The 26,810-nt window shown below is 40.5% G+C and overlaps 1 protein-coding gene across 2 annotated transcripts in view; it reads left to right on the top strand.

Moving 5' to 3' along the window:
- snap25a (synaptosome associated protein 25a) overlaps positions 1-14,839 on the top strand; it is a 52,250-nt gene extending 37,411 nt beyond the window's left edge. Inside the window, exons 5-9 of one of the 2 annotated variants that reach the window (XR_003694921.1) lie at positions 1,362-1,479; positions 7,991-8,110; positions 10,961-11,105; positions 13,203-13,347; positions 13,764-14,839. Coding sequence is in view for 1 of the 2 variants with exons in the window: in XM_028605941.1 (XP_028461742.1) it covers positions 1,362-1,479; positions 7,991-8,110; positions 10,961-11,105; positions 13,203-13,271 (452 nt within the window). In the remaining variant the exon portion in view is untranslated. Of the gene's footprint in view, positions 1-1,361; positions 1,480-7,990; positions 8,111-10,960; positions 11,106-13,202 lie in introns of both variants that reach the window. The other variant, XM_028605941.1, reaches the window with a different exon arrangement.
- Positions 14,840-26,810: the final 11,971 nt, after the last annotated feature.

Consider the following 26,810-nt stretch of genomic DNA (forward strand, 5'->3'; position numbering starts at 1 on the left):
CCTTGAACGTTTGCAAAGGCAGACAAAGCAACAGAGGCAGTGTTCAGTTAAACGAGCCAGTTCATTTTAGTTATTCTAATGTGGCAGCAACATGTAAAAATGTAATTCACCAAAACTGGTGATGAAAAGAACTTTGAGTAGCCTCTTAAAAGAAAAAAAAGAAGGTATGTTGCCCATGATCATGCCTTGATCCACAGCCCATCAGAGCCGTTCAACTTTCAGTAGCCTACTATTTCATTTGTTCGTATAGTAGCTGTTAGGGCTTGGTCAGACCAAAGAACATGTAATATAAAACTTATTTATATTGTTTCAATATTAGCTAACAAAGGAACATTATTTTGCCGTAGATTAGATGGATATCTGGACATCAGCAAAAAAACATGCGGCTTTAGCTCAACATTCTTGCGGGAAAATTCTTCACAAGTGAGATAAATGACCTGTCAATGTTGCATGATGCTGGCCCTAAATTAAACAGCTCTCAAGTGAGATTTATTTGCATTGATCTGATAAAATTATAAAATAATTGCTCCGAACACAGTTGCAAGGATTTAAACTGTCTCTGACTTTAACAGTTAATGTGTCACATGGAACAATTAAGGGAATGGTTTGACATTTTTGGAAATACATACATTTGTGCTCCTGCGCAAAATTAGATGAGAAGATTGACACCTAAGAGTGGTATCAATCTTCTCATATAACACTCGGCTAGAATGAGACTGAGCCCCCTTCCCGAAATGTCAAAATATTCCTCTAACGTCAATTTTAAAAGATTACAACCAAATTCTCCAAATACACTGAGAAATAGTATTCACTGTCATTATTTGATTTTTGTGTGCTTTTTATACATTTCTCTGGCCCAAAATTCTGTATTTTATCCCACCAAATCATAGAAATTTAGTTCAGCGTTAGTCGCTCACCAGGACACACGCACATACACACATCATAACTCATATTGCTTGTCAACCAGTCAATGAAATTCATTCCACTACTGTCATCCCTTTGTCCTGACCAGAGCAACTCGATCGTGTTGAAGATGGCATGAACCATATCAACCAAGACATGAAGGAAGCCGAGAAAAATTTAAAAGAGATAGGGAAATGCTGTGGGCTTTTCATATGTCCATGTAACAAGTAGGTACTGACAGTGTGCCCCAAAGGTTCTCTACATATGTGGTGGCGTCCAGTTTTTCCTCTTTTCTTTTTACTTTTTTGTTTTACTTTCTTTCGTCACAGTGAGTGTCTGAAGTTGTTGTCTTCTCTCCTTTGTCCTCTCTTTATCTCTCTCTCTCTTCCTCTTCCTCCCTCCCTCTCTCTCTTCTCGTGCTTCGTTCTGTGGGGGATAAATGACTTGTGTTTAATCAGAGCAACTGGAGCGCATCGAGGAGGGAATGGACCAAATCAATAAGGACATGAAGGATGCAGAAAAGAATTTGAACGATCTAGGGAAATTCTGTGGTCTTTGCTCCTGTCCATGTAACAAGTAGGTGCTGCTTGCCTGCCTGCCTGCCTGCCATTGAAAAAAGAAAAAAAAAAGAAATAAATATCTGAGAAATCAAAAATCTAATCGAGGTAGAAGTGACATCACGATGGACATCAGCCAATAGTCCGCTCTGCTCCGTCTCCAAATAAACTCTGACTTCGGCCCTTTCACATCCATACGAGGTGGACACTGGAGGCCATTATGTGCTTTCAAACACTTTCTCTCCCATACACACACACACACACACACACACACAGAGACAGCACACAGTACACTTGAAGTCGAACTGAAATTTGATTTCTCCAATTCTTCTGTCAGGAAAGACTACGATCACCTGCGCCATTTTTCAAAAGAAGATAAAACATTTTTTTTTTTACTTATTTTTCAGAAACAGCGTCTAGGCTTCAAGCCATTTGAGGGATGACACGCTGTTAGTCCACATAGCGTTGGTCGTGTGCCATTAGTGATTTAAGATGCCTGTCCCTTTACAACATTCAACATTTGTGAGGACCCATCATGCTGTTAAGTTTGTATTCTGCTTGCGAAGTGAAAGCTAGCAAGCTAGGCTAACTAGCTCCCTCGGAAAGTAAATATTGCCTAGTTAGCGTAGCTTCAGTTTGTATTCCGCTTGCAAAGTAAAAGCTAGCAAGCTATGCTAACTAGCTCCCTCTCGGAAAGTGGAAGATAGCCTAGTTAGTGTAGCTTGCTAATACTAGCGCTGATTCCCACTAGACTTAGACTACTTTTTGTTCACTTGCTGAATCATCAGCAGTTTGTACACACTCAGTGACGCGTCTTGTCTTGCATTATAGAAAGGAGGGGGCTAGCTTATGTTAGCTGGATCTTTTTTTTATGGTTTATGGTTAATGTGGCAATTGACCAGTCGGCCAGAACTCACCGCAATTGGTAGTCCTGTAAGCTGAGTGCGCCATATGTTACCCAGTTATTCAAATCATAGTCTGGCTCAATGGATGTACATTGTCGGGATAAAGTGTAGTTCCACCCCTCTCGCTATCTCCGTTATTAGGGCTCAGCGACGCTCAGGACGGTTGTGATTGGTGCAAAGAAACACTAACAAGCCAGAGTGTTATTTCCCCCTATCCCAGAATAGATAGGTGGTATAGCCAGACCTTACAGATAAGTTTAGCCATCGCAACAGCTCCAGTATTGCACCAATCGGATTAGCAGTACTGACATTGTCAGTTGGAAACAAAAATTCATGACACTAATGTACCATGTGTATATATAAAGTGATTTCTGAGCAAACATGAATTTAAATTTCAGTTCGACTTGAATAAAAATTTAGTCAATACGCAGACACATACTGTAGATAATTGCGGGCACATGTCTCCCCTGGATTGGCCTTCAGACATACAGTATCCCAGTATTCACAGCTCCACGACTGGCAAGCATCCTATAATCAGTCTGGGCCATCGCTACGGATACTTCCAAATTACAAACTGTCATGAGCCATGTAACCACCATGCCCTAACTCACTTCTTTCTTTGCTGCTGGTGGGGCGCAGTCGAACCAGACATGTTGCAAATAGACTGGGGGACACCCAAATCCTATAAAGCCAAGCTCAAAAAGCCCAGTCCTCCACATAAACTCTTCTCCACTCAGCCTAAGCCAATGGTTCATCAATAAGTGCCTCTCTTAACACCCTTCTACCAAGAGCCCTTCTCCAAGTACCCCATTCTCTAAGCTTCCACTTCTCCAAACACCTGTATAATGAAGGTCATCTACATGCAGGTGTAGCCATTGTAGAAGTCTCACTTGTAACAGTTGATCTGATTCCTTCTGAAGAGGAATTTCTTTCAGTGGTAATTAGGGATGTAACAATGCATTGTGAATCGGTTAAAAATCAATATAAATCTGTAAAGATTACAACCAGTCAAGATTTTAAAAAACGGCCTAGGGCGTAATCTACTTTTGATTTCACTTGTTTGACTTCAGACGTCACTACATCTTTATAGTTTATTTATTTGAAGAGATTTGTTTAGCCATTTATTTAGTTATTTCAAAAAAGTGGATTTAAAATTGTGAATCTAATCAAATCGTGGGTTGAGTGTATTGTTACATCGCTAGTGGTAATGCAAAATGATGGGAAGAGTGGACTTCTACAATGATATCACTGTAACTGTTGGCCTTCCCAACTTTAAAAAAAGAAAAAAATATATAAGATTTATCTAAAAGAGCAGGGCTGGGGCTCCCGAAGCATCTTGGCACTCAGATCATTTTTTATGTGTTGACTCCAGCTTGGAATTCAGTGATCTTGGTCCCAAAATGCCTTTGGTCAGCCTGGTCCAGGACTGTTTGACACTTCTCCTCATCTGCATGATCTCTACCACCACCGCACCGCTCTAACATCCAGTAGATCCTCACCTCTTTGCAGGCGACAAGTACTTTTTTTTGTTTCCCTCTGAGCCTCCCCCACCCCCCCACCCCACACCCCCCTACCACCATTTTGGAACCACCAAGTGCCAAAGATATGGAATGACTAACGAGCATGACCCTTTTGAATGCTCATCCATGCATGACAATGCAACTCATAACAGTAATGCTACACATGATGATGCTAAGATCGTGATATCAACAATGAAGGTGATGTTGATGATGTTGATGGTGAAGATTTAATGATCTGTTTATGTTTTATTTAGCAGAGTAGTGCAAAGCTTGGGTGCTTTTTTTCTGGTAAACTGGGAATAAACAGCAGATAGATAGAATGGATTAATTTGTCTAATTTAGAAAAATGTCAAAATCTCTGAGAACAAAAAAAACAAGAGAAGAAAACTGATTGAGCTTAAAACATACATTTCCAAAAAGGGATTTTGTATTTGTACACAGCAAAAGTGTCGAAAACTCTGGCAAAATATTCTGCCTATATCTACACTACCACGTTTTTATTCACGCCTCGTGTCCACACTACTCAGGCATTTCTGAGCCCCTAAAACAGAGACATTTGGTAACACTTTTGCCCCCATTTTGGTTTGAAAACCCCAGGAGACCTTTGGAAACAACAACGGCCGTCATTCAGTCTTATTGGTTATGTAGGCATGCATACCTTTCGGCAACAGTTCCACCTCATTGTTGGTCTAAGCAAATAAACCCCTGGTTGTTCTTTCCCCGAAGTATTTTCTGTATTTTGAATTTATACATCCATGATTTTCAACCACAGAGTAACGTCAGACAATCTGCTTCCTGTTAACAACGGCACTTGGCCACTGTATACGAATGGTCATGTGATATGTGTTGCCAGACGTGTTCATATGAACGAAGATTAGTTTTTGCTACGGAGCTAAAACTCTCGTGTTGACGTCTCAGAACGTCGCTTAAAAATGAAAACGTAGCATTGTAGATGTAGCCTCAAGCAATACTTTTATATAATTTGCAACTGAAAAAGGTTGTATGCCACTTTTAGGATTACGGCCAAAATTTATGATTCTGTAGATTGGACTGAATCCAAATTAAGTGCAAAAAAAAGCAGGGCAATATATATGTTAATTTAACTCCTTCTTAAATTAGAAAGGAAAGAAAAAAATGGTTCAAAACAGAAGAGAAAAGAAGAAATGCTACATGACAAATTTGTCATTGGTAGAAGGAAGGCAGAGAACACAAAAAAAATGACAGTATGACACATTCAAAGCAAAGGAGAAAAACAGGAGGGAGCTGGAAACTGGGTTAGCACACATGCGCAGTGAGATGTTTTCAGGGATGGAGTCATGTTTGATGTGTAATTGAATACATCTTGTCACTGCGCATGTTCTTTGTGGTGCCCGTGTCTTTACATGGCTGCGCGTGGCGAGCGTCTGGTTCTGCTGCAGTTTCTCTGCAGTGCCACCTCTCCTGCAGAGCGCTGTGCTAAAGAAGCTTTTATCCAGGCTTTATCCTGTTCAACATTACTGTTTGCTAAGCTCCCTCTCCCGCGGGAACTCGCTCACATGTAGGTCAGCCATATCAGAGAGTGGCATGATAGCCTGCTGGGAAGGCAGCTCCAACTGAATGCAACCGTAAATGGATGCTAGAAAGACACCAAAACAGACATATTTATTTTGGATTTCTTTCAGATTTAATTCATACATGCTGGGATATTTTTTGAATCCCTTCAGCATGCTTACTGTCTATCAGAGTTAGGTGGGGTTTTTTTTGTGTTTTTTTTCTGGTACTTACAGTAATGCCCTTTGGATTCTGGCGGTCTTCATGCCTCTGTTTTATTGGTGGATATAGCTCAACCTGCAGGTCACTCGGGGAATAAATTAGATAGAATGAGTTCAGTTTTAGCACTGGATCTGCAATCCTCATATGATCTAATCAGATCATTTCAGTTCAATCACAGCAAAGCTGATTAGAGAAGTGCATTATATCCATTATGAGACTGCGACGAAGCAAATTGCAAAGGAAACGGAACCGGATATGAAATGAAAGAAAAGTGATGGGAGGGGAGTGGAGAAGAGATACGAGAGTATGTGCAATATTAAGGAATGAAGGAAGCTTAAAAGAAATAGGTACGAAAAGAAAAAGGACTCAGACAAGGGTAGCGTGTGTGTTTAGCACACTGGTGTGTGTCAGCGGGGACAGGGAGCTAAGCCAAGCCTCGCCTCAGTCCATTTCTATTATTAAAAGCAGTGTAGGAGGCTGAGCCATCGCCATCCCTGATACAGAGAGTGCATCCACACAGCACTCCAAGGTTATACAGAACTGAGCAACTGATGCTGCAATTCAAGCAAAGAAATGCCAGAGTAGTGTTGAATGGCTGATGAAAACAGATGTATGGATGTGAGATTCCTTTCTCAGGAGAGAGAGAGAGAGAGACTATTTTGTGCCAAAACAGAGGCTGAATCGGACAGTTGGACAGGCGACATTTACAAAGCCATGCAGCCGAGCTGTGATTGCATATCGCGTTAGCACAGCTGTATTTGTTGTACACTTTCTACACTCAGACACAGATTACAATGGGAGGTGTTAGTGTTATCCTTATCACTCGCTTCACTCCTCTGCCTCACCGCTATGTAATACTCAACTCTGGACCTGGAATGAAAACATAAAAATACAACAATAAGCGAGGGTGGGGGTGTTACAGTAGGCCTAGGGTTAGTTAACCATGGTGTTATTCTCTGTTGACTCCCTCCAGTTTCTTGTTTTGTTTCATTTTGTCGTTTGGCAGTTTTGTACTTCGCATTACTCGTCGTCCCTCCTAACCATGTTCTGACAGTCCTGTACACTCTGTGTTGTGTGTCTGCTGAAAGCTCGTCTCTTCTCTGTTTTCTGTCACACTGGGACATTTAACTGTGGGAGTTGGGTGGGGGGGCGCAACAACACAGAAGTGCCAGTAGGATGGTTTAAAAAAAACAAATTCAAAAGGGAAAGGAAAAGGGTATTGTCAGACACTGACTATGTTTACATGCAAAGATTATTCCGATTTTTTGTCCTTATTTTCAGAAAAAAAGACAATATTCCAACTAAGCTGTTTACATGGCTAATTGAGATGAATATTACACAAATATTCCCTTTTTCATGCAGCCGTGCAAAAGGGCAGAGTGGTTATACCCTGCAAACACAGCCTCGCGCTTTCATTCCTTTAACTACGTTCTTGACAGCGTTGCGATGTTTGTGCATAGCCATAAACCTGTTGATACCCAAGTCTTTCATAATGTTTAAAAGTAGGTGTGTTTCTCCTTCCCACCAGAGATGTGGGCTTTTCTTTTGGGTGTGCATCTCTTGTACTCCACAACTGTTGGCTGGTTGGTTTGTGTCCAACAACCATAGCAGCACACAGAGCTGACCGTACGCCGTAAACAAGCAGGTTAAAGTTAGTAAACTGTGGTAAAAACCCAGATTGAGACCCATATTCTGAACGCGCTGTATACATTGCTTCTATAACACGAATAACACAAATAATAATTTGTCTTAATTGTAAAATGCTAAATTTAGAAAAAGGCCTTATTCAGACTACCTAAATGGAATAGGCTGTTTACATGACCTGTTCAAATTCGGGATATTGTCATATTCAGGATAATAGCGGAACATTAGTGTGCATGTAAACGTACTCACTGAGTCATCCTACATGTTGAAGTTATTGAAATGCATGCTTAGATACACAAAACACACAGATGTGACTAGTGCTCGATTCTGAACAGTATATTTTATTCTCACAAGAATTAACATCACACACATTACTATTGTGTAACAAAAGAATGAGCCTGTACTAAACCCAATCTACCAACCAGTCTGTGCCTGCTATGCTTTGCTTGACTTAGTCTAGTCCCTACCATATATTTATGTGCTGGATGCATGAAACCAAATAACACCTTTGTGTCAGCTGATCACACTACATACTGATATATATATATATATATATGTACATATATATATGTTGTACCTCAAGTCAAAGGCTCTCTATGTAGATTTGACTAATGGGAAGCCAGCCTGGTTGAGGTAAATGATGAATCTGTTCGGTCAAACTGTTTAGTAACTGTTCTTCCTCGTCCTCCTCTTCGCTGCCGGCGGCCAGGATGAAGAGCGGAGCCAGTAAGGCCTGGGGGAACAACCAGGATGGGGTGGTGGCCAGCCAGCCCGCCCGCGTGGTGGACGAGCGCGAACAGATGGCCATCAGTGGAGGCTTCATCCGCCGGTAAGAGGGGAGATTGAGGTTTAAGATGGAGATCCAAGTATGAGGATGAAGAAAGTGGTGTGGGTATGCATATCAGAGGAATATGAGTGCCCAGGAGGTGGTGCAGACATTTTGGGTTGTAAGAGAACCAGAAAGGGACCCACACGAAGTAGAAAGATGGACATGCTTATTGGCTTTCTTGCAAAGAGTTAGACAAGAAGATTGATACCACTCTCATGTCTGTACGGTAAATGTGAAGCTACAGCCAGGAAACCATTAGCTTAGCTTAGCATAAAGACTTGTATATTGGCAGTTTCTAACCTTATTCATCTATGATTATGGTATACTGTCTTATATTAGGCCTATACTGTGTAAAACCTTGGGTTTTCAGGCTTCAGCTTCCCAGCCAATGTTATCAAAGGCCAAATTGTTGAATTCATCCTGGTTGATTCTCAGGAGACAGAGACAGAAAGAGACTGTGACAGAAAGAAACATGGTGTGTTTAAGGACACCTGCCAAGGGTGAAAATATGTATAGACTAAGTACCTTCATCTAAACTGTCATCTCTTTTCAGCCTGACAAGTACGCGGGATCAGCATTTGCAAAGGTGTAAGCTGCTTAAGCTCCAAAAAGACAGATTCTGAATTACTGCAAATTCATGTTTTGTATTTTTTTTTTCAGCTAAGAGGAAAGTTTCCACAACACTTGAAACAGCAGGAAACAATCCACTTACCATAAAAAAATTGTTGGTCCTCATTACAAAGTTACAACGTCACCTGTCTGTTTAATCCGTACTAAAACTAAAGTGTGAAAAACAACAGTTGCTGCTTCCTGCCGAGAAAAAGTCTGACACATAACACCCTGTAAAGCCACAACTTGTGGTTTTTACACAAATGAATTACAAACAAGATAGAAAATGTTAATTAGTGAGCTTTAGAGGTGCTAGCTGTTTCCTCTTGATTCCAGTCTTTTAGTAAAGCTAAACTTGCTCTTCTGGCTCTAGCTACATATTGACCGGAAAGACAGGAGAGTGGTATCAAACTTCTGATTTAACACTTTGCAAGAAAGCAAATATGTGTATTTCCCGAAATGTGGAGATTTTTTGGTTTAGTGTTTAAAAAAAAACGAAAAACTTAATCAGTTTGAGTTTGCCAACTGAACCAATTTACATTGTTTGAATTGGTTAGGAGCAGACGGCCAATTTTAAATCAGATTATTTATGATGGGAAGTAGCCCACAACCCATAAAAACAGTCATACAGTTTAATGTTTTTCTGTGTTGAGGGGCTTTCTAGAGTCTGAGAAAATAGAATACTAAATAACCCTTAATAATGTTATTTGGCTTATCTCAGTTTGGGAATGGAGAATAGGATTTGTTATTCAGAAAACATATTAAATTATATTGTAGAGTTTAAAGGCTTGGGTGATTTCCACACTTGGATGTTACACTTTGGGAGTTTGAGAATTTAGCATCTTCCAAACCTGACCCAAACTAAAGGACAAAAAATTCAGGCTATCCTCTTTTGAGCCATGCTCGTGGCATAATGGATGGCAAATGTCGGTCTGTGTTCATCAGCCTCAGGCTTTTTTTGCTTTATCTTAGCTGGCTAACACACTAATAAGATGGAGAACATCATACCTTCTTCACATCAACATGTTAGCATGCTGACAGTAGCATTTATCTCAACGCACTGCTGTGCTTAGAGTACAGCCTTACAGTGCTGCTAGCATGGCTGGAGACTCTTGTTTAAACCTTGCAAGTCCCCCAATTTTGGAATACACCTTTAAACCGATTTCCAGTACAACACTTCCTGCTAACTACAGCTAAGAAATGTAGTGCGTTCCATTTACCTCGGAACTCGGACAAGCTGCTGCAAGAGCTGAGGAGATTTCACCGCCGCTGCTTAAGAAGCAACTAGCACTTGTGCTTGTCCACATTTCCTCCTCATCCACACTTCTCTTCCTAATAGTTCAAGTTTGGAGCCCCGATTGCAGTGTTTTTGAACCATTCATTATATACTTCTGCTTACGATCTTGTCATTACATCTCTTAACTAATTATGGATGTATGCGCACTCCGTTCATGAACATAGTGATGTAGCAAGCTGATATCGAAACAAAAATATTACACTTAAACAAACACTTATTTGTAGTATTTCCATAGTATTATATTTTTTTTATTAATTTATTTAAATATATATATATACATATATCAGAGATTCCATCCACGTGCCACTAGAGGGAGCTCATGTACCACCAGTGGTACTTGTAACACAGTTTTAGAACCAGTGTTCGATGTCAGGGATTTTCAACAGGGTATCCGGGACTCCTAGATACATTATATATATATAATTATTATTATTATTATTATTATTTTTATTTTTTTATTTTTTTCTTAATCTATATTTCTTCCAGTGGACACAATGGTGTTTGGAGGTTATATTGCTCTGTAAATTGAATTGGACCAGTGCTGGAAATCAGGCAATACTCGGTAGTATCGAAACATGCTACATGCTGTGTATTCCGTTCCAAATTTTGTAACAAATGTTAATCTCAATTGGTCATTTTAAATTGCAAATTAAGATAGATGTCATTAAAAATAGATATACGTAATTTGAGCGTTAATTAATCAAAACAAAAAGTATAAAATGCAGCACCAAAATACAAAATACACAGCTGTGCACAGGATCCTCCCTAGTGTCCAGATGCCTGGTCTGAGTTCAGACAAGTAAAGGGTCAGAGGTGAAATATGGATTTAAGACGCAGCCAGCACCTTCCTGAACCTGGCCAACAGGGCAATATGTGCTGTGGGTGGCCTGGTGTTTATGCAGACATCACCGTATTAAAATATGCCCTTGTTTGTGTGTGTTTAGAGTAACAGATGATGCCCGGGAAAATGAGATGGACGAGAATCTGGAGCAGGTGGGCGGTATCATCGGTAACCTGCGCCACATGGCCCTGGACATGGGCAACGAGATCGACACCCAGAACCGCCAGATCGACAGGGTCATGGAGAAGGTACGGCACATGGGAAGATCTAGATTTTTAAATAGCATTTTATCTTATTTATTATAGGGTTATATTCATTTTTTTTTGTACATTATACTGTAGCGTTATTTAAGGCAAGGCAGCTTTATTTGTTTAGCACATTTCAGCAACAAGGCAATTCAAAGTGCTTTACACAAAACATTAAAGAGCAGTTAAAAAAGTAGAAAAACAGATATAGAAAAAGACAGGTATAAAATCAGAAATCTTGCCACAATAAGTAACACTAGTGTGGAATTTGATAAACACGGAAACAAATATATGCATAAAAAATAACTGGCTGAATAGGTTGAGTGCAGAATGTGCAAGCCAACCCCCTATTCTGACAGGGTGGAAAGATCTCAACATCACACTGAATCTAATTAGGAAATAGCGTCAAAGTAAGAACACAAAAATGTCTTTTTATTTATTTATGTCAGGTCTCTTTAACACTCACACATTTTAGGAAATGTAGAGTGCAGGACTGCTCTGATTTTTTTAAACGGTTATTTGAAATGCTTTCATTCACATGTTTCCCAGTATCTCCAATATCTACCCAATATATTTGATAGTTTGACCATCAAAAACAAAGAAGTTTGACTTTTTCAACATTTGATTTGTTTTGTTATAACTTATTATACGTGCTGTTTCAAAGCTCTCTCGGCACTGCCAGATTGCAATTCTTGTAGATACATATTGAATGTATGAATCCTTTATTAACTTGTTGGCCTAAAAGTTGTCAAATTTAAATGAAGTTAGCAAAAGTATACTGTATAGTGTAAATAGTTTATCATGACCTCAATGTCATCAATGGTAGCTACAGCCCAGCATCACATCTGTCAGTGTGTTGACATGCACAGCAGTAACCAGGGTATGGTCTTACCCTGGTCGGAAAAAAAGGCTTTTTCTTCTGGTTGACTTTTGTCCAAATCACCATAATGTGGAACGCGGGGAGAACAAGGAATACCTTTCATATCTTCTTGATGGTACTTGCTATGGCGAAGTCCTCAGTGGGTTTTAAGGTTTAAAGCCTGTGTTGTTGCTGTTGTTTTTGGCGCTGTTGCATCCAACTATTTCCTTCTATATCTGGGTCAAATACCACGGCAGAGTGAGGAGGAGCAGTTATAACCTATGAAGCATGCGCAGTCATAACGTAACCAGATGTTACCCCGGTTAAGGTGTATACATGCATAAATACCCCGATTACTAAAGGAGTTATCTAGGTCTGTTAACCGGGGTATGAGAACTCTGATTTTAGCTGGGGTAAGGTGTTTACGTGGCGTTTAAAAAGCCGGGGTATTGCCTTAAACCGAATATCATCAGGTTTTTAAACTGCATGTGATGGACTGTTTTTTTCCAAGCCAGAGTACCGAATACTATACTTTAGCTTAAAGGCCCTGACACACCAACCGATTATCGGCCGTAGGACAGTCTGGCGAGGTCGGTGACTCGAGTCTGTTCGGTGTGTTCCAGTGGGCAATCAGACTCAATGACCAATCTGATTGGTGGAGTGCTAGCCCTTGACTAGCATATCAGTGCACAATAAGCGATAGCCATCGTATTTTCATCTGTTCAGCGAGAACTGACAACAAAGATCCTTCTTGACTACTATCAACACTCTCTGATGAAAAAAATGACTGACGAAAGCGTGCTCTGTGTTTACTGGGTCTAGAGAGATGTTCCATTATTTCCGGTTTTCATTTTTTGGGCGACATTACAGAGACGTATTATCAAGTTGGTGTCGCTTCCTGTGTTCCGAGGCACTTTTTTGACCAACTCGGGGAGAAGGGAGCCGACTGATCAGTTTCAAGCCGGCCGTCGGGTTGGTGTGTCAGAGCCTTAAAACACACCTGTCAAACTCAAAGCCCCGCATCCACAATACATTTTGGCCCACCTGAATTTTCACCAAACCAAAAAGACAGGAAACTGTTTTCAAACTGCAATTAAGCAAAACTCTATGCGTATTCAAACTGTGAGACAGGTTATTGTGAGTGGCCCCTTTGGAGAAATTGAGTTTGACACCCCTGGCTGTCAATACAAGCAAACTGATGTTGTTATCTTCCTTCTTTGTCCCTTTTTCCTTCCATCCAGGCTGATTCCAACAAGACCAGGATTGACGAGGCCAACCAGCGCGCCACAAAGATGCTGGGCAGTGGCTAAACGCCGTGCGCCCCGAGCGCGATGGTCCCGGCGTCCCGTGCCGCACATCTACAGGCGCTGATATGCTTTCATCATGGTATTGACCTTCTAGGTTTGCACACATGCACATATCACCTCCCCTCCCCCATTGTAAATGTTGTTCTGTGTCGTCTGTCGAGCTTTTTCAAGATGATTGTCCTCGTAAAAAGATGATTTCTTATACTCCGTATATCATTCTTTCCAAAGGTTGTATATAGTGCTGACTTGATGGCTCTCTAGCTCACCTGTGAAGTTTTTAATTCTCTTAATCAAAATATATATATATATATATATCATATATTATCATATATCATATATAATATATATATATATATATATATATATATATATAAAAAGTACACTGCTCTGGATGACAAGTATATAATAGGAATGCTATACAAGCTGTTTGTTTTTATTCTTTTTCCTTTTCAGTATCTCAGTATCGTCTTAGTAAAACTGTGTCATTCCATTTAGGCTACTGTCATGCTCCTCATTTTGGTGTTGTCAGGACAAAAAGGAAGAAGACTTGATGGTAAAAAACATGAGTCATGATTTCCTAAGGGACAGTGCAGATGGACGGGATATTGCAAAGAGCACTTACAATCAAAAGGCAGTCGTTGGTACATTTTCCTTCATCGCAATCATACTGAGTTCTTGTTTAGACAATGTGCAACTAGACTCTCTCCGTAGCTGTATTAGACATTGCATTCCAAGTGATGTGACTTGTGCGTTCTCTGCATGACAAATGGTAGATTTTAGTCTTATAAATAAAACCTGTCTGAAAAATATATATAAAAAATGATTACATGGCAGTAGCAAATTGACAAAAAAACGCATGCTCAGTATTAGGACACAGTTGATCGTTCCATACTCCTGCAAGTTTGCAATAGTGCCACTCTTTTTGTCTCGATATATTTACCGACTGTGACCATCTCGTTGTACAATAATGCAAAAAGGGATCAAAAAAGTGAGATAAGGATGAAAACAATGTGAGGACTTGGGGTTGTATTGCAAAAAAATAAAAATAAAACAATGACCTGTTTTCTAAATGATTATGCAGTTCAGTGATGAAGATGTTGATTTACATGCTGAAAGATGAGGACTGGTTGTGTACTGTAACATAGGTTTTGGATGCTCTGAAAAAGATAAAAATAAACATTTGCAATGTAAAGCAAAGACATATTTCTGAGAGACCTTACTTTTATAAGACGACTGTATCTGTAAGTTTATTCTCCCCCGTGTGGTTTGTTATTGGTTAAAAAGAAATTATGATAATATTGAATAACAATAGCTATACTCTGAAACAAAAAAAATACATACAAAAGTTTTTGTTTTTTGTTTTGTTGCTTCTGTACTTTAGAGCTATGCACACCAAATCGCCAAAATGTGGAGTAGTTAGATTAAGGTAATTAAAATACCTAGCCCTGAATGACACAATAGGTTGAACCGTGAGATTGATGTCCTCAACGCATGTAATATTAAAGACCCCTCTCTGTATCCTGTCAGTGTGTGAAGTGGTGGACATTTTGTAGCTAGCTGAATTGATTAAAAGTAATAAACCCTAGTCGCACGCGTGTCTGTCTTTATTGCTCCTGTGAATCGAGAGTCTCTCTCTCTCTAAGGTCCAGGGGGATATTTACAGAGAATTGCCACTCAGGCTATGCATTTGTGCATGTAAATTACAACCGATGTAGCAGACAGTCCACCCTAATGTCACCCTAGAGCAGTCCAGACATGTTACCAAAACAAATCAGGATTAATACACTGACAGTGTACAAGATATAAGATTTACATACGCTGTGTGCTAGAGGAAGAAAGAAATAGCTATACACTGTGAAACTTTTCACTGTAAATTTACAGTGATATACTGGCAGCAGCTTCGCCAGCAAACTGCTGCTTATTTACAGTTAGCATACTGTTTTTTACATCAATACTGTAAATTGACAGTTTCTTACCGTATTATTTGAATTTACAGTAATATACTGGCTGCAGTGTAGTTCCTACCTTTTCCTTTATTTTCTCAAGATGCATTGGTATTAACAGTAAATACCTGTAATCTGTAACATTCGCAGATAGTGCTGTAATATTATTTTCTCCCAGAATGCATTTCCATTTCCATTATGATCCTTAAAATCATTAAAACAGTAAGACATTGTGAGATTTTAGCCGTAAATTTACATCAAAGGTTTACAGTGTAAGATTCATAAATAAATAAATATTCTCTGAAATGTTTTTTTCATAACGTTGTTATGTACCAACCAAAACAGGCTAATACAATCTTTTCACTTATCTGTGGTACAAAAAGACTGAGCAAATATGCAAAAATACATCATTTGACATCATACAAGCACAAAGAAAAAATAAATTAACTTTAATTAATTGAATTACGTTCCTTATAAACCATTCTCTGAAATGTAGAGAATCTAGCTAATAAACATGAGGCCATTTTGCCCCTGAAAACTAAGTATTAAGTATTTAAACATTTTATATACGTGACTAAATAAGAAACACTATCAGGGGAAGAACACATACACGTATTACATATTTATTAAGAGTTTAACACTCGGAAACTTCTTCAGGACTGTGTGGCTGTGCTTTGATCGGATTTGATTCTATAAACCCAAAAATAAAAGTGTAAAAAATGACTTGAGTTGTGGTTTTGGTGTGTTTCACTGACTGTGGTCTTGTATCTAGCAATAATTCTTCCTAGGAGCATACATGTGTCCACCAAATTCTATCAGTTCAGTTAGTATATTCTAAAATATATTGGTCACAGACAAACGAACACAACAAAACACAGACGGACATGGATGGATGGACAGATGGACCAAACGACAGAATGATGGACGGAGCAGATCCCTAACCTCTGTTCACTGCTGAAGGTAATATAAATATGAATATAAAAAAACTAAAAACCACAGCTCTGGAGTGGAAATCATTGTTATAATGGTGCAAGCAAACACACTCACGTGTCTCCATGGGGAAAGAATTATGGATCAATAAAAAAAGAACCTTGCTTTCTGTTTTGTAATCTCACCCTGACAACTAGGAACAAGCCAGTATTGTCACACTTGTAATGCTCAGAGCAAGGTACACAAGACAAAGGTTAGTTTGTGATATGCTCTCTCTCTCTCTCTCTCTCTCTCTTCATACCTTGGCTTGGTCCTACCCTTCTGGTGAGGATGGTTTCTTTCCGTTAGTGTTTTGCATGACTTTGTACTCAAGACAAAACCAGAGGTCAGAATCTTCTGAAGTCATCCAGGCAGGAAAAACTCAGGAGCAGCACAACTCATTTCACATACGTGAAGAACGTTCGGGAGACCTTGATGACTTGCAAAGAAGCATTTAATGAACACTCAATTGAGGATACAATTAAGCAGGCAGTACAGTTTAACCACGATGTGTTATTGTGCAGTGCTGTCCCAACTCTCTGAAGGTATATTTAAACCATAGACTGTATGTTAATGGACAGAGCATTTGTGACGTCACCCATTGGTTTGTGGAGATCTGCTATGAGTGGGGGAGTTTGCCGTTATGGGCGCAGCCATCCTGGTTTTAGATGTGATGATTTTAGACCAGACGGTAGAGCTGCTTACACTCTACGTTACGTTACATACTGTCACTGGCAATCACATCGTAGCCACGCCCTAAAACATCCCCTGCTTTATCGCTGATTTTAAAATAAACGAGACCATAATTCAAAAAATGAACATCATTCTGTGTTGCAGAAGACTTAAAACTAGTGATTGAGACCATAAACTCATTATGAAAATGTTTACAGAGGTGATAAATCAAGTGAGAAGTGGGTCACTTTGTCCTAGACTTCTATAGAAACCGAGCACCTTTTTGCAACCGCACATGTCGCCCCCTGCTGGAATTCAGACATAATGCAGGTTTAAGGCACTTCCGCATTTGCAGCACTTCACAGAACCGGATGCGTTGTCCATTAATATTAACAATCTATGATTAAACTCATGCAGGAGGCGTTACGTTTTAGATTAAACTTGAACAAAGATATTGCAGCCGACGTAAACACAGATGCTAAAGCTTAGTTCAGCTTGTCTCTCTCTCTGGAAGGTATGCTAAAGTGTGGCAGGCCCACCGACCTCCAATAGTAGACAGTCCTGAGACAAAACATTTCCTTATCATCCAGCTGCCTACGTAGACTCCTTGAACCTGTAGACACACAATTATACATGAAGAGGTTTGGTTGTTACAGAATGGCCGAATATTCTCGTCCCCTGACTTGTGTCCTATGAATGACCTGATGTTGTCTTACCTTTCCCTTTAGTCTCATCATGCTGCAACAACGCCTTAGTTTATGCAATCAGGCCAAGATTAAAGGACAATTCCGGCGCAAAATGAACCTAGGGGTTAATAACATATGTGTACCGAGTCAACCGTTCTCACAGATATGTTTTTATGCTAATTGAATGTGTCTGTAGCTTGAAACAAGCTACCGCAAACCGGTGATTAGCTTGTAACGATAGTAGTCGGGCATAGGGTAAATCAGTATTTCTACACCACTAACAAGGCTCAAACTTCTACGGTAACATAATGAGGGTCCCTACATGTAAACCGAAGCATGGAGAACCCTAGTAAGCCTACAGACAGTTTATTAAAAAGATAGATTATAAAGACAGTAGCGTTCATGTTTACATGCAGGCGCCATCTTAGAAAACAATCATGACCAGTTGAACCACGTCAATTCATTAGCATGAAAACAGATCCCAGAGAATGGTCGACTCGATACACATATGTTATCATTTTGCGCCGGAATTGTCCTTTAATTCAGTCAAAGGCTATTGTAAATGATTCAACATTATCAAACACAAGGTAAGTTTAAAGCTATAGTGTGTAGTTTCTGTCTCCCCCATGAGGAATTCTAAGTAATGACAACAAAACTGTCGGCGTGTCCACATGATACAAGCTTAAGGGGATAGAGCTTTTATGGTAAATAGAGTCACGGATATGTCAAAGATTAGCAACAAAATGTATTTGATTGCATTAGTATTTTTTATGTAGTGCCATTTACTCCCTCTGGCTTTGGTGGCAAAAATGCCACCATTGCCTCATTGACTTCAATTAAAACCAAATTTTTTAACTCACTGCCATTGCAATATAAAATCACGCATGCTGTAACGTCAGCAAGTAGTGATATTTGACAATTTTAGTGTATTCCACAGCAGTTCGTGGAATAGTCACGGTATTTTGATTTATTGATTTGTGTACAGGTCACGATTTTGACGTTTATTTTGTGTACATGTCACGAATTTTAGACGTGTAAAGGTCACGATTTTCGAACCTGCTCTGGGGGACGCAACAACGGGGAAACAAAACGGCACACGCCGGCCACAACAACGGGACGGGCCGCCACTCGCGGGACGCGATCCCCGTGCGCAGGGGCAGGCGACAACGGAGAAACGAAACGCCACATGCCGCCAACAACAATGGGACGGATGTGGTTAGGAAAAGAAGAACGGGGAAAGGAACCGTCACATGCAGGACACGCCGACAACGGGATGGTTGTGGTTAGGAAGAGAAATAACGTGGAAAGGAACTGCAACACGCAGGACGGTCTCCGGGGTGAAAGTCCAGCGTGGTTTGACCCATCCACCACCCCAACCAACCTCCCTGCCCAGATTTTCGCCTTGTCAATACTACTCACTATCATAATCGTTCGGTGATCACGAAATATGCTTCCCATTGAAATACATTGCTTTAAAATTCACTATCACCACACGAAAATAAAGGCATTATCGTGTCCTGTCCACGAATCAATAGATTCAATAACGCGACCATATCACGAACTGCCATGAGACTGGGTTGATTATGGAGCCATGTGACTACCAGAGGGCAGCAAGAGGTGTGTGTGTGTGTGTGTGTGAGTGTGTGTGTGGCTGTGGTGTGTTTATAAATGTCAGTTGTTACTCTCACATAAATCATACATTATAATCTAATGAAAAAGGGCTGCCCACAGTCTTTCTGTGTGCCAAAAGAATGTCAACTGACAGGCACCAGGACCTGTACAGGAGAGAATGTGGTTTCAATGTGGTTATCTCTCAGTACATCTGTAACTGAATCACGGTTGTTTTTACTTTCTATATCATATCTGCTTTATTTTACTTTTCATGTTCGCTTAAAGGATAATGTTCAATCCTGCTGATGAAGACCCAACATTTTCTGATTTTGCTGCTTCATAACAAAAGCATTTAACCAACAAAATAACGGGGGAGTTTTTATTGTGAAGAATTTAGTTAAACTTGATTTTTATTACACTAATATTCAAGTCTTTGCTGGCTGCATTTCTTGTGGTTAAAATGATGAACACAGCATTACAACATGGTCATTTTTTTAGGCTTCTACCAGTTAAGTTAAATGTGATGTTAATGCAGTTATTAACAAAGCACTAAGGGTTATTGAACTATTAGTATGGAAGGAGAAACCCTGTTCATCATGATTATACTGTATAAATAAATATATTGCAATGCCTTGATCTTTTTCACATTTGTGACACTTCCCTGATAGGAGCAAGGGATCTTCATTCAAAGATCATTATATGTATCCTAATATCCAACAAACCATTTTACCATGTAGGTTTTTTCATTATATATATCCTAATATCCAACAAACTATTTTACCATGTAGGTTTTTTGTTCCTACTCTCTAACAGGACCCACCGGAATCTTTCTTAAATTGACGCTCCCATTGACTGTGGCAGGGAATACGACCCACAGGAGCGTTTTCCGTCCTCATACCTTCCCGATATGCCCTACAAAGAATAATGCGCACATCTGGTGTACACACAGAGTAGAACTCACATAGTCCCTTATAAACTTTCATTATTCTGTATGATTTCTGGGGGTAAAATGTATATTTATTATAAAGATACAGACTCTGAAGTCTCTAAATCTTAATAGAAAGCATGCTTTTTAAAATGCTTCCCAACAAATTTCTTGACTAAAGAATGCTCAGCTAACGTCTTAGTCATCATGACAAATGATAGTTTGTATTGTACAAACATTTCTGAGAAGTTTGCTCAGCTGTTACTGTACTGCGCTCATCTAGGATTTACTCTTAACCAACTCGACACCTCCTGAGCTTTTTTGAAGAGCAACATGTCACTATTTGATAAATATGGGCCCTGATTTGTCAGCTTAATAACAGTGATGGGGATAAGGTGATGAAGTACTGTCACTCACTAAAAGTGAAGTTTCTATTGTGTAGAGTCTGAAGCAAACTCACTTTGCATGGAAAGTTGTCTTTATTGAAAAACAGGAAATCTTCAGAATAAAGTGATACAAAGCTTTAATACTCAATCATTAACATCATTGTTAAAAAAAACAAACAGCCATTTGATCTGATTTGGTTTGATTTCATTTCATTAACAGCAAGTTTAACAGTAGAACCACAGACTGTAAATATTAGTCAAACTATTATTATTCGTATTAACAGTCTAAGAGTATGAGCCATTTACCATTATTATTTTCTGATATTACCAGTTGTGTTACTGTAATATAATCAATCACATTGTTTTCTATATTGAAGAAAAGCAGAAAAAAGAGCCCATCACCAGAATGATTTAACAATATTTATGATCTTTGCTTTCCACTTCAGTGAGTGTTAGGAATTCTCAGCTCTGCTTCAACGAAGAAGGATTTCTCAGCCTTTCACCGATGGAAACACAGGTACTTAATTTGACCTTTAGTGCCTGTGTTGAGATTTTTTTCAATAACAGTGGCACCAGCTTCCCTATACTGTGGAACAGCAGCAGGGTTGATAAGCAGGGTGGTGGTCTTAATTGGGTTGCCTCCATACTTGTACCACAGGTACACCTTGTTACCTCTGGTCCCCTTGTTGAGGTTAACAACCACTCGAGTGTAACCTTGCTGCTTAAAGAACTGATACTCTTTATCATTGGTGGAGATTTGCAGATCAGTGAGCGCACGCCTGGGGTCGGTGGTCTGAAGGTACCAGATGAAGACATAGCATCCTGCTGCACCTCTGTTAGTCTCTTCATCCAACCGGATGTAACCTGCCGTTAAGTAGTCGTCGTTTGAGCTGGAGCAATTAGTGGCACTGACATTACAGATGTAGGTTGGTTTCTCTCTCTTCACCCAGACATAGATCCAGTTCCCTTCAGCGTTGCGGTTCAGATCACAGGCCAGTGTCTCCCAGCCTGTGTTGAACCTCGCTGCTTCACTATCTGCATTTGTAGTGACATCAATCCCCACTATGGGAGTATCATACTCCCCTGACCCGCTGAAGTACCAAAGGTAGATGGAGTCACCTTCTCCTCGAGTATTGAGATCTTTATTTATCTGTGTGAACCCTGCTTTTTGAAATCCAGCAGCCATGTCAGGGTTGTATGTAACTTGAAGCTTGGTGATTGGTGGGGACCCATTTTTGTACCAAATATAGATGGCATTTCCTTTTCCTCCTTGGTTCAGATTAACATTAATTTTCTTGAAGCCTTGTGATTCGATCTTTTTCTCCTCAGCTTCATCAAGGGACACATCAAGTTGTGAGATGTAGGTGGCCATTGTGGGTAACTGCATCAGATAAAGACAAATCATGAGTTAACACATGTTGACAAGTTAGCAGCATGACTGTGCTTTTTCAGATGAGCTCAATATTATCCTGAGACAAATTATATATCAGTTGTCAAATATGGATTATTATAACTACAGCTAAAATTATATTTAAATGTACATGTGGCACCCATTGACACTGCGTACACTGAATATAATTGATTGAGATCTGAAATAGAAAAATGTATGGTCCAAAGAAAGTTATAAGTTCTTGAAGACTTACGTGTCTGCTGATGGTGAATGTTCGGCAGGAAGAAGTCAACTGGTCTGCTGATGTCTGTTGTACTCACCACAAGTCAGCTGCCTTTATATAGAGAGATGCTAGGGCTTATTGTGCAATCTCTATTTGTGAGGAGTCATTATCCAACGAATGTGGGGTTTTTTTTCAAATAAGTTGTCATACCAGACAAATGCGTTGACAGCCCAAGACAATGATAAACCTGACGAGTCAGACGGTTTGTAGATAAAAAAAAAAAAAAGTAGTGTAAGGAAATAACACAACATTTGTTTCAAATAATAGACATGTTAAGCTAATGTGTTATTCATCATGACCAATGATATGTTAGGGTTGTGGTTTCATTTGTGTGTTTGTTTATTCAGAATGGAATGGATCGCAAATGGATCCGAATGAAGAAACGTAAAAAAAAAAAAAAAACTCAATGCATTTCTCTGCAAGGGCTTGCCTCGCCCTCAGGGGTAGTCTATGCTTGGAGAAGTAACAAAAGACAACATTGAAGGCTGACTATCATCTATCATCGTTTCATGTGTCTGTTCATCATTCAAGTCCCCGCCTGTCATAGGCGAGCAATGAGCCGCGCTTAATGCACTCGACAAAGCCGACACATATGTTGGTCCCCTTGTGCCCGTGCCCCTCGCAGCACCCATCCTCGGTGCTGCATTTTAACCCAAACCTAACCCTAACCCAGGCTCAGACTCGGGCAGAGAATCTAAACTCTAGCTGATGTATCTCACCTGTTCATCAGCCCTCTTTTCTCCTGTCCCTCACCACTACCCTCATTACATTTTGTATTTAGTCTCAGTGCTTTCTTTGTCTGTTGTGCGATTGTACGTGAGGGTTTTCCTGTGTCTCTCCCAGTGAAGTTCCATTCCTAGTGTTTTTAGTTATCCATATAAAATGTTTGTATGGATATTCCTTTTGCCCAGTTTTTTACCTGGTTGCTTCTGGACACCTTTTGTTCTATCTGTTTTAATTTATTAAACCTTCACGCTGCCTCCTCGTCTTATATCTTCCACCCTGACCAACGGCCTCACCGATATTCAAACCTGGATGCAAACCAACTTCCTCCAACTCAACTACAATAAATCCGACCTGATGCTCATCGGCCCCAAATCCCTCACAAAGAACATCCATAATTTCGGTCTCACTGTCAACAACTCCACCCTGTCTCCATCCCCACACATCCGTAACCTCGGAGTCATCTTCAACAGCAACCTCACTTTTGCATGTCAACCAAATAACCAGAACTGCCTTCTGTCACCTCAAAAACATTGCCCGTCTCCGCCCATCACTCACTTTCTCTGCTGCCGAAACTTTGATGCACGCCTTCATCACTTCCAGAATTGACTACTGCAACAGCATCCTCTGTGGTTCACCTGCAAAAGCCTTAAATAAACTCCAATACATCCAAAACTCTTCTGCCCGTCTCATGATCACATCACTCCCGTCCTTCAGAACCTCCACTGGCTCCCTGTTTCCCAACGCATCCAGTTTGAAGTCCTCCTCCTCACCCACAAAGCCCTCCATTACCAGGCTCCTTTCTACGTCACAGACCTGCTCCACCGCCACAACCCCCAAGTTTTATTGCTTATCCAGTATTAATGTGATATACAGTATCTCACAAAAGTGATTACACCCTTCACATTTTAGTAAATATTTCATTATATCTTTTAATGGGACAACACTGAAGAAATTACACTTTGCTACAATGTAAAGTATTAAGTGTATAGCTTGTATGACAGTGTAAATGTGCTGTCCCCTCAAAATAACTCAACACACAGCCATTAATGTCTAAACTGCTGGCAACAAAAGTGAGTACACCCCTAAGTGAAAATGTCCAAATTGGGCCCAAAGAGTTAATATTTTGTGTGGCCACCATTATTTTCCAGCACTGCCTTAACCCTCTTGGGTGTGGAGTTCACCAGAGCTTCACAGGTTGCCACTGGAATCTTCTTCCACTCCTCCATGACAATATCACGGAGCTGGTGGATGTTAGAGACCTTGAACTCCTCCACCTTTCGTTTGAGGATGCCCCACAGATGCTCAATAGGGTTTAGGTCTGGAGATATGCTTAGCCGGTCCATCACCTTTACCCTCAGCTTCTTTATCAAGGCAGTGGTCGTCTTGGAGGCGTGTTTGGGGTCGTTATAATGTTGGAATACTGCCCTGCGGCCCAGTCTCCGAGGGGAGGGGATCATGCTCTGCTTCAGTATGTCACAGTACATGTTGGCATTCATGGTTCCCTCAATGAACTGTAGCTCCCCAGTGCCGGCAGCACTCATGCAGCCCCAGACCATGACACTCCCACCACCATGCTTGACTGTAAGCAAGACGCACTTGTCTTTGTACTCCTCACCTGGTTGCCGCCACACACACTTGACACCATCTGAACCAAATAAGTTTATCTTGGTCTCATCAGACCACAGGACATGGTTCCAGTAATCCATGTCCTTAGTCTGCTTGTCTTCAGCAAACTGTTTGCGGGCTTTCTTGTGCATCATCTTTAGAAGAGGCTTCCTTCTGGGACAACAGCGACCAATTTCATGCAGCGTGCGGCGTATGGTCTGAGCACTGACAGGCTGACCCCCCACCCCTTCAACCTCTGCAGCAATGCTGGCAGGACTCATACGTCTATTTCCCAAAGACGACCTCTGGATATGACGCTGAGCACGCACACTCAACTTCTTTGGTCGACCATGGCGAGGCCTGTTCTGAGTGGAACCTGTCCTGTTAAACCGCTGTATGGTCTTGGCCACCGTGCTACAGCTCAGGGTGTCGGCAATCTTCTTATAGCCTAGGCCCTCTTTATGTAGAGCAAACATTTTCAGATCCTCAGAGAGTTCTTTGCCATGAGGTGCCATGTTGAAGTTCCAGTGACCAGTATGCAAGAGTGTGAGAGTCCCTGGTTTCCCCAGCTCCCTTGCCTCAGCAGTCCCTGGTGTCTGCAGCTGACCTGTTGCTTGCCTCCAGCCCTGCTGACCTTTGCTTGTCTCCAGCACTGCTGACTGTTGGGCTGGGCCAGGGAGATGGCAGTACTCTCGTCAGTCGGCCTTGCAGAAGGGAGGCCCTCTGAGCGCCTCTATCCTTTTGCATTAAACTTTGCGCTTTGCGGGGTTTGCCATGCTGAAGACTGCGAGTGGTGCCAAAGCCATGGGCGTCAGTTTGATTTGAAATGTGCTGGGGACAGAGACGCATTTGGAAGTGCATTTCCAGAAGTGCTGGGTACAATGATATTCTTTTTTTTTTTTTTTTTTTTTTTTTTGCAGGTCATGTTTTGAAAGACGCTGTCTGATGTGTCAGATAACTTGTAAATTAATAAAAATGTATTCAAAAATGGGATGACGTCCGACACGTTTTAAGAAGAAGAAGCCTTAAGTTTTCAAAAACCATTAGACAGGCATTCTAAAACGCTTAACGTGGTAAACCACGTGGTAAACCACGTTAAGCGTTAAGTTGCAGGTTGCGAACTACGCAAGCATCAAGGCGTGGCGGTGCTGCGGTGCAAATTCAACTCATGTTTAGGACATGTTAATTTAATTTTAAGCGTCATATAGCCATGGTAAAAAGAAAACAAGGCAGTTTAATTCATTTTGGTTTTACTAAGAAATTGTGTAGCGATGACGTTAATAGCACGACCAATTCACCTGCTGCAAGCCCCACCTCCAACCGGGGTGACAACGCAAGAAGAAGCTGAAGAAATAATGTCCTCTGGCTGAAGATGCTCCTAATCACTCTTGTTCCTCTCTCTCCCGTTAAATTGGAAAAGTCTTATTATTATGGACGTTATCTGATAAGCATTTCTGCTTCATTAGAGCCTATAAGGAAAAAGCTTAACGTGGTAGAATGTAGGACTACCTCAACAACAATCAATGATCACCACATTTCTCTCTCATATTGCTCATTATAACAACTGAAAACTGTCAAAAAATCTAACCGAAAGTCCTATTATTATGGACCTTATCTGACATTAAGCGTTTCTGCTTCACATTTTCAGCAGGGCAGCGGAGCGGCTGTGGGTTGACTCCCCACGGTTCTCATATGTCCTATAAGGTCCGCAGCAGAGCGGCTGTGTCTGTCCTGTCCTGTGGGGGGGGATAGAGCTTTTTGTGGATTTGTTGGTATCTGTCGTTCACGAATTATAGGCCTATATGTTATGAACTTTATTTTTTTAACTAAATTGAGCTCAAGGTTTTAAAAAAAAAGTGGTGGATACAAAATGACTCATGACGAAATGTGGTGGGGACGCCTACCCACCATCCCCACCAAAATCGACGCCTATGGCCAAAGCATCGGGTGTATTTACAAATTAGTATATAGCATATAACGGTAAAAGGATAGAAGGAGAACAAAAATAGGGAAAAAAAATGTCTTTTCTGTTTGAAACACACTGTTTCAGAACTCTGGTGGCAGAGCGGTTTGCTTTGTCTCCTTGCAGGGTGTCTTAAAGCTTTAGTGCATAACTTTTTGATATTAATGAACTTCCATTATGTTTAAGCCATTGCTAAATGAGTCGCTACAAAGTTAAATAAGACTATCCACACAACTCTCTCTGTATTTCTCAGACTCTTCAGAAGATTGTGTCGTCCTGTTACTTTAGCGTGCAGAAACATGAGTGAAGATAATTACCTCTTCTGAAGAGTCCATACGTTTTTTTTTTTTTCCTCCGTGTCCTCCTTGACTACTAGCCACTGT

This window comes from Perca flavescens, chromosome 18, assembly GCF_004354835.1.
Source record: "Perca flavescens isolate YP-PL-M2 chromosome 18, PFLA_1.0, whole genome shotgun sequence".
NCBI classification, from domain to species: Eukaryota; Metazoa; Chordata; class Actinopteri; order Perciformes; family Percidae; genus Perca; species Perca flavescens.